The 15,806-nt window shown below is 46.9% G+C and overlaps 1 protein-coding gene across 4 annotated transcripts in view; it reads right to left on the bottom strand.

Moving 5' to 3' along the window:
• The window catches only part of PTK2B (protein tyrosine kinase 2 beta), a 121,032-nt gene that overhangs the window by 34,178 nt on the left and 71,048 nt on the right, over window positions 1-15,806 (bottom strand). For all 4 annotated transcript variants that reach the window (XM_084767177.1, XM_084767174.1, XM_084767175.1 and 1 more), the window contains exons 3-4: window positions 1,737-1,915; window positions 1,250-1,337 (exon numbers count right to left, since the gene is read on the bottom strand). In XM_084767177.1, coding sequence (XP_084623303.1) covers window positions 1,250-1,337; window positions 1,737-1,915 — 267 coding nt within the window. The remainder of the gene's footprint in view (window positions 1-1,249; window positions 1,338-1,736; window positions 1,916-15,806) is intronic.

The following is a 15,806-nucleotide window of genomic DNA, read 5'->3' as shown; positions in this document are numbered from 1 at the left end:
GAGAGAGAGAGAGAGAGAGAGAGAGAGAGACAGACAGACAGACAGACAGACAGACAGACAGACAGACAGACAGACAGACAGACAGAGACAGAGAGAGACAAAGACAGAGACAGAGAGACAGAGGGACAGAGACACAGACACACACACAGACAGACAGACACAGAGAGAGACGGGGTGGGGGTGCTAAAGATTTGGTTCAGTGGAAGAATACTTGTCTAGTAGTTGTGATGTCCTGGGTTCAGCCATTAATATTATAAGAAAGAAAAGAGAGAGAGAGAGAAAGGGGGTGGTAATCAAGAAAGATAAAGGAAGGAAGGAAGGAAGGAAGGAAGGAATACTTGGGGGAGGAGTTAGTAGTTTATCCAAGCCCATGCTGATAAGTGATTATAAATGTCACTCAGAGTCCAAGAACCATCTGGCTTGATGTCTGGCCAGCAGAAATGGCGGTGCAGGCTAAGACCAGAAAGAAGCTGACAGTGCCTGCTCTGTTCCCACTGCTTCGGAACTTCCCCTGTGCAGGTTCTGTGTCAGCTGCTGATGTAGTCTGACAGAGTGAGAGAGGCTCAGCCAGCTCAGGAGGGCCAGCTAGCATGCTTTTTAAATTGTGTGTAATCCCAGCACTCAGGAGCCTAAGGCAGGCCGATCTCTCTGAGTTTGAGGCCAGCCCAGTCTACAAAGTGAGCCCAGGACAGCCAAGGCTATGCAGAGAAACCCTGTCTCCAAAACAAAAACAAAAAACAAAAAACAAACAAAAAACAACAAGAACAACAACCCCCCCCCCACCAAAAGTTGTGTGAGCTGGTGGATGCCATGTTTACGGCTTGAAAGAGGCTACAACAGGAGTATTTACACCATGGGAACTGGTAAGAACTACACATTGTGACTGGTTCTTCCTCAGGCCGAGTCACCAGTTCTCTGCCATGGATGTCACTTGGTCCTCATGACAGCTCTCTTGAGCAGATGTCATTATTACTCTAAACATAGAGAAGAGGAGGGAACAAATTCATGCACACGAAGCCCCAGGGAACGAGGGTGGCCAGTGGCAAAGAAGGCTGGAAACCACACCTCAGTGCCTGGGCACAAACTGGCTTTTCCTGCCTCCCTGGTTTCTGGCCACACAGAAGCTGGCGAGGAGCTGGGAGCTTAAAGAACAGCCTCAGGGACAAGCCTTCTAGAAGGCTGGCCTTTATCTTCCCATCTCCCCTGAAGAGAATGGATGCTTCTTCTCGGCATTTAAAGTGCTTTTCACCTGTTGGTAAAAGTAGAGCAGTGTGGTCCTGTCCTCTTTCAGGCTCTCCATGAAGTCTTCAGGCAGGTAGCGGATTTGGAGGTCATACCTGCAACAAGACAGACGCAGGTTGCCACAGGGAAGCTGGATTCTCAAGAAAGCAGCAGGACCCACAGGGCTAAAGCTGCTCTGTCCCTCAGCACGCAACGGCTATCCATGAGGCTTCTGGGAACCAATGCTAGTTTCCTTATTTCAGGGACCAACCTCTGACCTGGGGGTCTCCTTCCTTTCCATCCTCTGTTCCGCTTCACCATAGCACGGGCCAGCATATGGTCCAGAACTGTCCCTAGATACTGTCCTGAAATGGGGATTCGCCACGAGCCCAGGTTAGACCTCAAAAATGCTTGCATCAGGACGCTGTGGGACAACTACATCTAGAAAGGCCACTCCAAGTTTTTGGAGGATTCTGAGCCCTAGGGATGCTCGAAGGGAGGGGCGCCATTCCTACCTCCACTCAGCTTCCACGTGTAGACATTCGTACTTGTCCTGCACTTCGCCCACTGTCATCTGTGGGTGCAGCCAGTGGATCTCATCTGATTTCATGTGCTTCAGCCTCAGCCCATAGCATTCAGCCAGCTGGATGTTGGGCCCTATTCGCCCACTCAGCAGGATGGAGGTGATGATCTCCTAGGGAGGAGAGGAGAAGGCTAAGATTCTGGGATGCTCCCCTGCTGGGCTCTCGAAGTCTCCCCATGCACATCCCCTAACCCTGTGCAGCAATCTGTCTCCGGGTATCATTTATTTCTGACTCTCTCACAGTTAGCGACAAGCCTCGGTACACAGTGTGTTCTACCCAATGAATGAACAATTTGGCAAAGTGACACAGACACGGAGGAAGTGGGAGGACACAGCAGAAGTGAGGACAAGATGCAGAGGCTGAGAGCACAGATCAGAACAATGAATCCCAGCTGAGCACGTGCCCCGTGACAAGCCCCTTCTGGATGGTTTCCAGTCTAGCCAGCAGGATGCGGTACAAGACCAGGCCCTGCTAGGTCTTCTCCACACATGACCTCACTGAGTCTGTGTGACACATGGGAAGCCAGCCGCTATCACCACTGCATTAGACCTGGTAAATAAACTGATGCTGGGACTAAGTGGGCATTGTGAGCCCTGGACCTCTGGACTCTAGTGTTTTGCTTTGCCAAGCTGACTTAGGGCGTGGCCGAGCTGGAGGAGACAGCCTTAAAAGATAGAATGGCACATTGCCGATGCAAAAGCAGGGTCTTAGGAGATCGGGCAGGAAGGCACTAGCCTCCTTGTTCTGTTTTTTTGGGGGGGTTATTCTCTTTGTTCCTTTATCCACAGTTTCAGCAAGTCCCATGCCTACAGCCTAGTGACTCTACTTCTTGGCCCGGATGCAGAGCCCAGTTAATATGAATATCAACTGCCAGGCTGACTGGAATCTCATCAGAAGGACCTGACTAGCCTAGCCCATGGCCCACATCCGGTCAGTGAGCTGAGCCCACTCCTAACAGCAGAGTTCCCTGGATGTGGATTTAAAACCTCACAGACAGTGACCCATGTGAGGCAGGAGTTGGAAATGCGCAGATACCCAGCCTACATCAGCCTGTCTGAGCCTGGAGGCTGCAGTCTGGCCAGGGAGAGGATGAATGCTTTGTTGTTTAGACCGTATGATTTTAAAAAAAAAACATGCCTCCCAAGAAGTTGTCTAATTTAGCAAGCAAAGCACAATTAATTCCTTTATTGGAAATAGAAGAAAGTGTGTTTCTTTTACTCTCTACTAGGAAAATATCAAGACTAATATTTAAGTAACTCTGGTTTAAATAATGTCCTATCATGCATCAGCCTGGACACTCGTGCGTCTTGTTCCAGCTGCCTCCTTCCAATTCTCTTGAACTTCATGGGCTATGAACTAGAAGACCCTCAGCCATAAACTCCCTTTCCTACTAAGAAAGATAATGTCCATCAGAGAGGCTCACTGCTGTGAGATGCATTAGGGGGGCGGGAGGGGAAGCATGGGGACCAGAGCGCATGCCAGCAATCTAACATCAGCTCGGAGATCAGAACCGAGGAGGCTGGAGGAGGATGCCATCTACGGTAGCCAGAGAGAGGCATGGATGAGAACGTGAGGTCTAAGCTCTGCCGTTATCTTCAGCTACTTCTGTTAAGGACCTCTTGCTCATCTCTGCCCACTTGGTCACCCTGATATGTTACCCCTCATAGCTCCGCTGAGTCCCACCTGCAGTCCCCACCTCTGGCACTGAAATGTAGAACCTACCCCTAACCAAACTGAAATCCATTAACTTAGCACCTCATTTTGGAATAGCTAGGAACCCTGTGTAGAAATAAACATCTCAAAGATATGCAAAATTAGCTTAGGAGTGTAAGAGGCCTCTTTGCACACACAGCCCCGCTTCGGCAACAACCAGACACACTATTGTTCTTTCTAGTTCTTCTTTAAGGTGACATGTATATGCATGTGCACTTAAGTGCTCTCTGTCTCTCTGTCTCTCTCTGTCTCTGTCTGTCTGTCTCTCTCTCTCTCTCTCTCTCTTTCTCTCTCTCTCTCTCTCTCTCTCTCTCTCTCTCTCTCTCTCTCTCTCACACACACACACACAAATACTGACACATAAATACACTCACGTGACCTGCATACCAATTGATATACATTTTCCACATCTTCAGACAATTCTGCCTGGGTCAACCATTGTGGCGAGCACCCACTCCTACATCAGCCACCCATCCCTTTTCCTTAGTTTCAAAGAATTTTTTTTTAACCTATTCTACAATTTCATATGCATGGAATTATTTATGTGTGGCTTTTTTTTCCCCTGACCAACTTCTTTCATTTAGCATAATGTCTAAGATCAAAGTTAGTTTGTAGAAGGAGGCACCCACATTTGAAAGTGATGTCTAATTGAGTGGCAGAGAAAGTGACGAATCAGAGAAAGATTTGACAGAATAGGAGATGCCCAACTCTCACAAGAAGAGAGAGCAAAGGGAAGCTGCTTTAGAGACAATGCAGAGAGGAGAGAGGAGGCAGTTTTCCAGGGAGAATTTTACAGAGAGAGGTTATATGAAGACCGAATGAGCCAGAGAATGAGAAGGAGTCAGGAGATTAGAAAAGATTGCTGGAGTTCGTTTGAGGCCAAGCAGAGCAATTCAGAGGCCAAGATAAAAGTCAGGTTGAATAAGTCAGCTGGGAGAGGAGTTTGAGCCAGAACAGCTGAGTTGAACCAGCTAGCCCAGAGCTCAGAAAGAACAAGAAAGGGTGAGCATATTAAGCAGTAAGTGTCAGAGGCTGAAAACACTCTAGGCCTAGGTTAGATTGTGTAGGACTAGGCCTAGGTGAGCAGAAAGAAGGAGGCAGTTAGCCTCTGAGACAACAATAGAAACAGGCGAAGGGAAGTTCTTTTTACAATCCGTTGTGTTGGAACTTCACTGTAAGCTGTGTCCGTCCTTCATATGTGACCAGGAGAAATGAATGTGATGCACAGAATGGCATAGAAAGAGCATCAACATGGCATCACACACACCAGGGTATGATCTTGCACATTAGAAACAGGCCCCGGAGGACCCTAGCTGGCTCTGAACTGAACGCTGGTACTTCTGAGCATGAGTTTTTATGGTACCAGAAGGAGCCATGCCAGCTTCCAAAGCAGGGAAACAGTCAACAGTCCTTGTCAACGGACGCTATGAACCACAACAACCACCACTGTGGCTCCATAACCTTCAGGGCACTCAAGCCCTGGTGGTACCCAACAGCTCTCTAACTGCACTTAACATCAGTTCAATAAGAGGCAGTCATGCCTGGTACTACAAACCCAGCCAGTTCCCTGGGCCTAGGAAAGCCATGGAGCTTGGAAGAGACTCTATAATCAAAACTTTACTAAACCCTCAGCATCCCTAACTACACTCGAAACCTATAGATAAGTCTAGCTTTCACCCCTCCTCATGGAAACAAATGGAGACCATTACAGAAACCTACAGCCAACCAAAGTGATGTACCTACAACGCAGGTCCTGAACCTAAGGCTCAGGGATCATTGTGGGAGAGGGGGCAAAAAAATTGTAAGAGCCAGAGGAACAGGGGATTTCTTTGAGATTGTGTCTCCTAGAAATGTCAGGAGCTACACTCACGAAGTCTCATCAGCATGGTTGCATAAACATGACCTGAACAAAGATGACACCAATAAACATAATAAAATAAAAGGGGAAATCTCATGAGGCCTCAACTGTAGACAAAACAAAGCAAAACAAAAAATCCTACAGGCAACTAACGGATACTGAGTGCAGCAGAAACAGTATCCTCCCAGGGAAGAGCACTCTAATTGGTTGTCCAATACAAGTGGTCAGTCCTGAAAACATGCATACAAGTAACAGTATATAGACTGAGCAGGCTGTATTTATGTATTTAGAAGCACACACACACACACACACACATGCACGCACGCATGCACGCACGCACGCATGCATGTAACAACAGTTAAAGAAACAAAGGTCATGAATTTGAAAGCAAGCAAGGTGGGGTAATCAGAAGGGTTTGGAAGGATGAAAAGGAATAGGAAAATGATGTGTCTCAAAAAAAAAAGATACCATATTTTTCTGACTATTAAGATGCACATGACCATAAGATGCACCCAGTTTTTAGAGCAGTAAAACAAGAAAAACAGTAAGAATAGCAATTGGATCATAAGGTGCACCCTAATTTCCTCCTCTCCCCATTTTTGGGAGGAAAAGTGCATTATGTGGTCCAAAAATACAGTATATACTTAAAAAAACACCAAAAACAAAAAAACAGGCTGTGAATCTGCCTCTGACCAGACAGATCTTCTGGCAGGATGACAAGCTCCCTGGGCCACAGTGTCCCCTGTGGTCGTCTCTCCTTGCTCTATCAAGCTGCAGATGGTTCTAGAACATCAGCCACCATCTGCCACGTGCGCACTATGCAGAGCTATGGTGCTTTGGCTCCGGTGAGCACACAGCCCTCAGCCATGAAGGACCCTGCAGGTACAGATGGGAGGAGGAGAATGACTTCCTGAAGAGGGTCATCTGCCCTGTGCTGCCTCCAGTCCAGCCTTCCTTGAGCTCTCTCACACACACAACAGGGGCAGCAGGGTTGGTGCCAGGATCCCCAGTCCATCAGCTGCCATTAACGAGCCAATATTTTTTTCTCTATTAATAAAGCTCTCCTTAAAAATGACAGTACACGATGTTTCCCTGCTCGCTCAGCTGCCATATGTAAGCTGAGTTTTTAACAAGTGCTGGCTCTTTAGAGAAGCCCAGAGCTCCTTTATCTCCAGGAAGACCTTGCCTTTTTCCCATACCCGTGCTTCCAGTGCTGAGCAGCAGGCTTTCTAGCTGCAGTGGATTGCAGTCTAGATTCTAAAAGACTCCTGGTACTTTCTTGCAAACGTTTGTATTCCTAGATTTTTCCTTCCTTCTTAGTTCATGTTGATTTATTCTAATTATTGAGTAGTGGGAAGACCTCAGAAGGCCTTTCCATGTTTTCCTGATCTCTGACTCTTCCACTTGTAGGTCAGAAACAAAGAAGAAATGTGTCCAGATAACTTGTCCCCACACCCCAGAGGGTTTAAGGTCATGCACCATGTGAGGACTTTTCAGTTGCTGGTAGGCCACATTTAGGAGAGTAGTCCCATGAGATGACATCATCCAGTGACGTCATAGCTGTCACAGTTTGTGCATATCCACTTCTAATGTTCGCTTGTGTGTGTGTGGAGTGTGTGCCTGTATGTATGCATGTCTACCTGTGTGTAGGTACATGTGGGTCAGAGGATTTATGCCAGGTGTCTTCCAAAAGGCACTCTCCACCTCATGTGTTGAGGCAGGGTCTCTCTCTCGAACCTAGAACTCACTGATTTTGCAAGTCTAGCTCGGCAGCTTGCCCTGGGGTTGCTGTGTCATGGCCTCCCAGAGCACTGGGATCACAGGTGGGCCGCCGTACCCACCAGCTCTCATGTGCGTGCTGGGAAGCTGAGCTCTAGTTCTTTGGCTTGTGTGGCAAGCACTTGGCCTACTGACTCATCTCCCTTTCACCTCACACAACTTTCAAATTGCAGAATGATGTAATCCTCCCGTTATTAAACCGTCCCGCAAAGATCATCCCAGCAACAGACCTCTCCCTCTCCCCCACACCCCCGCACTCCCCCCCACCCCCACCCGCCCACTTCCCAGCAGTCATTACATTCCAGAACTTCCTCAAGTGACCTCTCTGTTTTCACTATGTCCTCAGGCTCATCTAGTTTCATAAATACCTAATTTTTCCTTGCATTTGTTCAAGCCTTTTTCATATTTATGGCCAGGTTGTTAAAACAAACAAACTAATTTACTAAAACAATGTCCTAGCTGAGGTCCTCCCGCCATCCTCCACAAAGGCAGCCTGGCCCCAACTGTGCCTTTGGTTCCATGTTCTGCCCTCCCTGCCATGTTTTCAGCGAGTCCTTGCCAATGTCATTCCATGCAGACCTCTATCCTCCATGTTCCTGGTCCCCTGGGCTGGTAGAGGTTTTGGTTCCTCCCCTGAATTCCAAGGCAGCACTGTGATGGCCCCTGGAAATCCATTCCTGGCTCCTCTGGATTGACAGGGCTTTGGGTCTCCCTACGGAACGGAGTCTAAAGAACTTCAAATGCACGTCCAGCATTCATATTTTTATGAATTGAATTTTGTTTCTCCAAGAAGACATGCTGAAGCCACAGCCTCTGCTTCCTTTCCACCGCAACCTTACTGAGAACTAGTCTCTTCAGACTAGTCACATTGAAATGAGGTCATTAGGAAGTCCCCACTCCCGTCCGACTGGTGTTCTTATAAAGGGGGCATGAAGTCATGGAGACAGATATGCACACAAGAATGCGAATGACGGGTGGAAAAGCAAGATTCCAGTGAAGGATCTATAAGCCAAGAAGACCAAGGATGACGGCAAATCACCATGTCTGGAGAAGAGGCCAGGAAGAATTCCTCCACAGGCATCACAGGGGAGGGGGAAGCATGACCCTACCAACAGCTTGACCTTGGCTTTCTAGACCTCAGAACTCTGAGACGGCACATTTCTGTAGTCTTTGGCCACCCTAGGTACGGTATTTTGCTAGAAGACTCCCAGGAATCTAATAAAGACATTGACAAATTAGGACTAAAACACCTGCCTGTGTCTGATCTTGGATCTTTGAGTTCTAATCAGTGATTGGTTGAGGATTCAAAAAAAAAATGTGTCCTGTCTCAAAAAGAATCTTCCAATGATAACTCTGCAGGAGGCAAGAGTATAGGGTTAAATTTACTTTTAGTTCTTTTTAGATGACAGACTAAGGTGTTTTGACGTGTGGCGTTTAACTATGGCTGGCCTGCCTTATGTTGATTCCAAGTACAGAAAGAGTCCAGACAATGCTTGGTCCACATTAGCTACTCCATAGATGGTGGTTATCGTGACGGGGATCACAAACAACGATGAGGTAGCATGAGCGGATGTGGATGCTAGTGGGGACAGAAGGAAGATTATAAATAATAAAATTAGGGTGATCGGGCCACATCCAGAGCTGATCTGGCCACACCTACCCTCTGAAAGAAACTGTGCAGAGAAAAATGACTTCCTTCTTCTGCTCAGAGTGAAGAAGACCTGTACAAGTGTTAGGGCCTGAGTATCAAGCTCAATACACCAGTGTCTTCATTTTCTCTTTTGTTCTACATGGAAATGGGAGGTAGAACACACACACACACACACACACACACACACACACACACACACACACACAAGGCTGAGACAGTAACAAAAATCGTATCTTTAATTGACTTAGAGCATAAGGGTTGTCTTAAAAAATAAAAATACTCGGTTAAATATAGACCTCTTCTATTCAAAATTCTGATTTGTTAATATGCCACAAAGAAGAGCTCTTAATGCTAAGATGAGCTTCAGGAGGAAGAAAGAATAAGAAAAGGCAGACAGGAAAGTACCGAGCATGTCAACCTATTTCTTTAAAAATAAAATAAAATAAAAGTTTCCCCTTACTTAGATATCTTTTAAAACAACCACTCTATAATTCACTGGAAGGTTGGCCTGGGGAGTGGGTCACATGCCTTCCTTCAGCATGAAAAGCTGAAGACCGTTATTTGCTATGGAGGATGGATCCCGACAATCCCCGTTTGCTACAGTGCTTAATAATCTGCATCAGTGAGTCTCAACAGGGTGCTGTTGACATTTTGGGGCACGTGCTGACTAGTTTTAGGTCAACTTGACGCAAGCTAGAGTCACTGGGCTGGAAGGAGCCTCCATTGAGGTAATGCTTCTATAACATTAGGCTGTAGGCAAGCCTGTAGGGCATGGCTAAATTAGTGATTGATGTGGGAGGGCCCAGCCTATTATGGGTGGTGCTGTTCTTGAGCTAGTGTTTCTGGAGTCTATTAAAAAAAATAAAATAAATAAAAGCAGACCGAGCAAGCCAAAGTGAGCAAGCCTGTAAGCAGCAACCCCCCCCCCATGGCCTCTGCATCAGTTCTTGGATTTAAGTTCCTGCCTTGACTTCCTACATGATGGACGATGATATGGAAGTATAAGCCAAATAAACCCTTTCCTTCCCAACTTGCCTTTGGTCATGGTGTTTTGTTATATCAGTAGTAACACTAACTAGATCAGGGCAAAAAGATTCTTTGTTGTGTGTAGCCATTTCACATCCATGGCCACATCCCACTGAAGTCCAAGTTTCATGTCTCAGTCATGGTGACAATGACACAGTGGAATCCTGACTAGTCTCTAGAAAAAGGGCTTCAAGAAACAGTGACAGGCCTTGAGTCCCTGCCTAAGCTCTGGACACCCAGTGAGATGGAGAGCAGGCAGGTGAGCAGGAGAGTGTTCTGGAAGACTTTAAACCACACTGAAGTCAGCATCACAAGCTAGGGCATGGGAAGAGGTCACCTAAGAGGTGACAAAGTTACCCTGGAGGAATGGCTCAATGGTTCAGAGAGCTTCCAGCTCTTCCACAGGACCAGAGTGAGCTTCCCAGCACTCACGCCAGGTGGCTCATAGCCACCTATAACCCCAGCTCTAGGAGATCCAGTGTTTTCTTCTGTCTTCTGCAGATACCCGCCCCCCCACATACACCTAGCATACATTCACAGAGGTGAAAATGCATACACAGATATAAAAGCAAATCTTTTAAAAAGTGACAGGGTACCATGTATCCTGACAGCCTCACAGGAAACCTCATGCCAGGCAGGCTCTTTGGCTATGGAGAAAATGGGGCCAGTTCCCTGACCCCAGCTGGGTGTCAAGTAATATGTATATGGAACACACATTCATCCCCGCACACCTGTGTGCTCTCACTGCACACGCCTTGATATATAATACCCGCGATCCAAACAGACGCCTACTAGGGAATTGAGTGTCCCAGGAAGACCTGCCCGTGTTCTCACCCTTAGATCACATTTGAAAAGAGGCTCCATGTAGATATAACTAAGTTAAATGACTCAGTTTACAGTCTTTCTGTGTGGATCTTAACCAAGGGTGTCTTCATAGGAGCTATGAGACACAGGGCACTATGAATAGAGAGGTGGAGCGGAGAGATGCTCGGAAGGGCTAGGAGTCCTCATCAGATGCTGGAAGAGGCGGGAAAGGAACAAATACATGAGGCCCTGACCCCTGCACTTGGGACTTCTAGCCTTAGAGTCATGAAACATTTTTGTTGTTGGTTTTTTGTTTAATTTTTATAATTACTTTTAAAATTTATTTTTATTTTTATATATTCACTTTATATCCAGAACATAGTGGCCGGGCCCCCCCCTTGCATCCTCTTGATCCCTCCCTCCCACCCTCTTCCTCCATCCTCCCTCCCCGTGTCTGTAGAAAAGGGACACCCCCCCTCACAACCCACCCCAGCGTATCAAGGACTGAGGTCCTCTTGTTGTTTGAAGTCATTGGTGTCTGGCAGGGGTAGGAAACGAAGACAATACAGCTATATGAGTTCCGAGTCCTTGGCTCATATAACAGATGCTTTTCAAATAGTGGTTGCCGGAGTGAAATACTAAAGTTTGCATAACTTATCACTTTGAAAGCATTCATTCCAAGGTGATAAAGGCTCTAAAGAGGATATTCAACCATGAAGCCATCAGGTCAAAAATAGAACAACGGCGCAGACACCTGACTTCTCATTTGCAGACATCACGAGTCTATGCACCCAGATAAATGAAGAGAGATGCGTGAGGCTTCCAGTCTTCTTTGTCCTCACCACAGTGAGTGTCTGCATGTGTGAGGGGCTGGAGGCACACACAGGAAATGAGAAGGGGTGAAGAAAAGAGGAAGTGTGTATTAATGCACCTCTTTTTATGTCACTGTGTGGTGCTGGTTTGTGGTTTCCTGACTGAGACCTTCCTGCTTGTTTCTGGGCTGTTCTCGTGTGTGTGTGTGTGTGTGTGTGTGTGTGTGTGTGTGTGTGTGTGTGTGTGTGTGTGTATGTGGGGGGGGCTAGCCTGATGTGGGCCAAGCCTTCTCTTAGGAATAGCTTTCCTAAGAGCCCATCCCCCCTTTCTTCCTGTCACACCTCCATCCTTCAGGCATTGTCCTTGTGCCTCTGAAGGAGGGAAGTGAGGAATGCCTAGGTGAGAAAGAACCTGGCCTGTGGGCTGACAACTGCCTGCCAGGCCCAAGGAACTACTGCCCTAACCCTGGTGTTAATCTATTCTTTCCTCCATCACAAGGTAAATTGGCCAGTTATGAACAGTGAGAATATGCTGCCCATGGTTCTGGAAAGTCCAGGGTCAAAGCTCTACCTGACTTGGTATCTGGCAAGGGTTTCCCGATGGGGCCTCTGCTCAGTTCTCACACAGGAGAGGGGAGTGGGCAGGGTTTTTTTTTCCATTGACATCGTCTTTTTTATTAATGATGTTTAAGTTTTTATATTTAATTATGTGTATAAGAGAAGAGCATCTCCTAAAGGTTCTTACCTCTGTATATCATATTAGGGATTAGAGCTTCAGCATATGAATTAAAAGGTTCAAAAACACTAACCCCACAATACCCTGTATCTAGTTAGGTGACAGGTCTAAACATGAAGCCCTTGGGGTGAGTGTCTTCATAAGTATAGGGCAGGGCCATGTGTCACAGTACCTGAATCTTCTCCCTCCGGGGATTCTGGGAGGCTTGTGGGGATTCACAGGTGATGATAGTGAGTAGGAGTGGGTGCAGAACAGGCTGATTTGGGGATCTGGACTACGTCCTCCTTTCTTGCCAGGCAAGCACCTCCAGGATACCTGCAACCTGGGGAGCCCACTGTGGATGGAAGGGATGCATATGGACAGGGTGGGGGGAAAGCTCCAGAAGGGTTCAGCTCTGGACAAACCCAAGATGGAGTCTTCCCTTCTTTCCTGTGTTTATTTGATTTTTAAGATTTACTTTTATGTGTCTGAGTGTTTTGCTTGTATTTGTGTATGTGTACCACATGAGTGGCTGATGCTCACAGAGGCCAGAAGAGGGCATTAGATTTACTACAAGTTGTGTGACAGACCTGTGAGGCCCCATGTAGGTGCTGGGAATCAAACCCAGGTCCTCTGCAAGAAGAAATGCTCTTAACCGCTGAACCATATCTCTGGCCCAGTCTGCCTTTAAGACAGGGGCTTTGCTATGTATCCCTGGCTAGGCCGGAACTTATTCTGTGGCTTAAGGTGGTCTCATGTTTCCAGAAATCCTCCTGCCTCAGCTTTCCAAATGCTGAGATTACAGATATGAGCCACTACACCTGGTAAGAATAAATATTTACCACACATCTGTAAACAGTAGGGGCTGAAAAACCAGACCTAGAAGGGAGGAGGTGCTGGGCTCAGGCAACTCTTAAGATACATTGAATCATCACAAAGTGAGAGCAACTCTTGAGATACATTGTATCACAGGCGCAAGTCTGTCCCTTGCTTAATGCTTTCCCATATGTGAAGCAGAAGTTCTAATGATGGGCAGAGTCCTGCACAGGATGGATCAGCATGAGTCAGCCAGAGGAGAACAGTGTGAGCTAGCCCTTCGTGACCAGGTAGGAGCATGACACTTAGACCTGGGTGATCATAAAATGTATCCTCCAGCTCACAGTTATATTGGCATTAGCAGTGCACTGCTAAGCATCCCTGAGCAGTGCATACAAAGTGGGATGTATCCCAGGCCCTATGGTAACCCTACCTGCAAACGAGTGGGGATGAGGGTAAGAGGAGAAAGAAAAGGAAGAGGCATTAGAGGGCAGAAAGAAAACATGAAGGAGGCACCGAGCATCACTGTCTGCTGACGTCCCCTACTTGTTTGCAAGGTGTTGTCTTAATCCCTTTCCCAGACTAGCAAATTAGCACGTTAGAGGAAAATGTAATGACATAAGCCCCAACCTGTCATGGAGAGTCAGCGCTCCCAAACAGATACAATTTCCTATGAGTACCAAAGCCAAGGGAAGCAGGGATTCAAGAAGCTCCACCTGGGCACTGCTGGTCTCTTTGGCAGCTACCCGCTTCCTGCAAGGACTTAGGCTCCAAGGCTAGTAATTATTTTCAGAGCTGTTCTGTTTCGGAGACAGGGTCTCACTAAGAAAGGGGGCTGGAGTTTCAGCAGTGTTCTTACAGAGGGACATGCATTTGGCAAGTCTGAAAGGGATGGTAGCATTTTGAGAACCGGAGGAATGATAAAGGGACATAGAGTGAAACAGAAAAATTCAATGAAGTCAAGACCAAGTGATGGGGAAGAGATTTTGGGCTTAGGAAGCATCCACTAACTTCAGGAGCATCTTAGGCAAGGATGCTGGGCCTGGGCCCCCATCCCTACATACCCTGGGAACTATGTTCTCAAATAGGCATTGAACAAAGCTGGTCCTTCATGCCTGGACCAACCCCTTCTCTGTGTTGCATGCTTTTCTGGGTTCTATTTCTTTTTATGGGAGCATTTGCATTGTGTTTTAAAGATCCATTCACAGCTGTGAGTCAATATCATAGCCTTGGTCAGGAAGCCCTACTAAAACAGGGAATGACACCATTTTTGGAGAATGCTGATGTCCCATGCAGGTGCCTAATACGGGAGCCATACAACAATATCTGTGGAACGGAATCGGTCAGGCTGCTTTTCTGTATGATCTCATCCACAGCCAGGACTTTATTCAGCTACCATCCAGGGACTGACCAGAGGCTGTCTGAGCCAAGGCAATCTCTCTACCAGAATCCCCTACCAACGGCATTTTCAATGTTGCCCCTTAAAAACATGAAGCATCTCAAATGTACTCAAAGAGACAAAACTGAGCGGCGGGTGCCTCACTCCCCAGCCAGGTTCCCCCAGCATTCGTCTTAGGCAATGGGGTCCTGCCTAGCTGAATCAGGCTGCACTTCTTCATACTTCCTCTTTGTCTCGCATTCCCAGCACATCTCCTCAGAGCCATCCACTTCCAGCTCCCGGATTCTCTGACTCACAGTCAGTTCTTTCCACAGACTGAATTGGTTAAGATTGTACACTCTGGAGGTGGGTTGTCTGGGTTTGAAAACAAAACCCACCACTTGGCTAACAATTTGCTTAACTCCTCTGTGCCAAGTTTCCTTAAATAGAAGGTAGAGGTAATAACACTATGAGTTTCAGATGGGCCTTTTGAGAAGTCAGTGAGATAACATGTATGAGGGAGGGTTATTTTTTAAATGTTAGCTTTTTATCAGAACCATCATCACTTCTACCCCTGTCACCACCATCACCATCCCCAACACAGTCACTGCCATCATTAGGACTGTTACTGCTGCCGCCACCATCATCTTTTACCATCACTATCATCACTGCCAACATCATCACTACTATCACCAGCACCACCAGCATCGCCACTGCCATCACTAAGAGCAATACCCCAACATCACCACTACCAGCATCATCACCACCGCCATCACTAAGACCACTCCCCACCATCACCACCACCAGCATCATCACCATCATCACTACCATCACTACTGCCACCATCATCAATACCTCCTCCATCACCACCACTATCATAACCAGCATGATCACCACCACTGTCACCATCCTCACCACCACTACCATCATTCCTACCATCACAAGAGCCATCATCAGTATTACCACATCCATGGCTATACTAATTGACACTGTTACCATCTCTCCACAGACCTCTACCTACGGCATATTTGCCTCCCTCCAACTCCACGCTATAACCTACGTCATCCTTTAAAAAAAAAAAACCTCACATCACTCAACATTTTACATTATACCAATGTTTCCATTGAGATGAGTCTAAACAAAGTTATTAACATGGCTTTAATTGTCGATCTCGGGGTACTCATGGCCTCAAACCTGTCATGTGCCTTCCCACTTTAGGACCTTATGATGTTCCCTTTGCTGGTAATTATGTTGCTTTCTCTTCCCCTCTTTCTTCCTTTTGTGGTCAAAACTGCTCCGCCATATTGGTTAATCCTCTCTCATGTGCCATGCAATACCAAAGGCCTCTTGGGCCGAAACTGCCCAGCAAAATGCTATCCATGACACATAGTCCTGAAGACTGTGAGCCTATTTCTGGCTGTATCTGAAGACTTTCCTCAGCATGCCACA

Source organism: Acomys minous, assembly GCF_964271855.1.
Source record: "Acomys minous genome assembly, chromosome: 18".
Classification (NCBI taxonomy): Eukaryota; Metazoa; Chordata; class Mammalia; order Rodentia; family Muridae; genus Acomys; species Acomys minous.
This window is presented reverse-complemented; position numbering and strand designations above follow the sequence as displayed.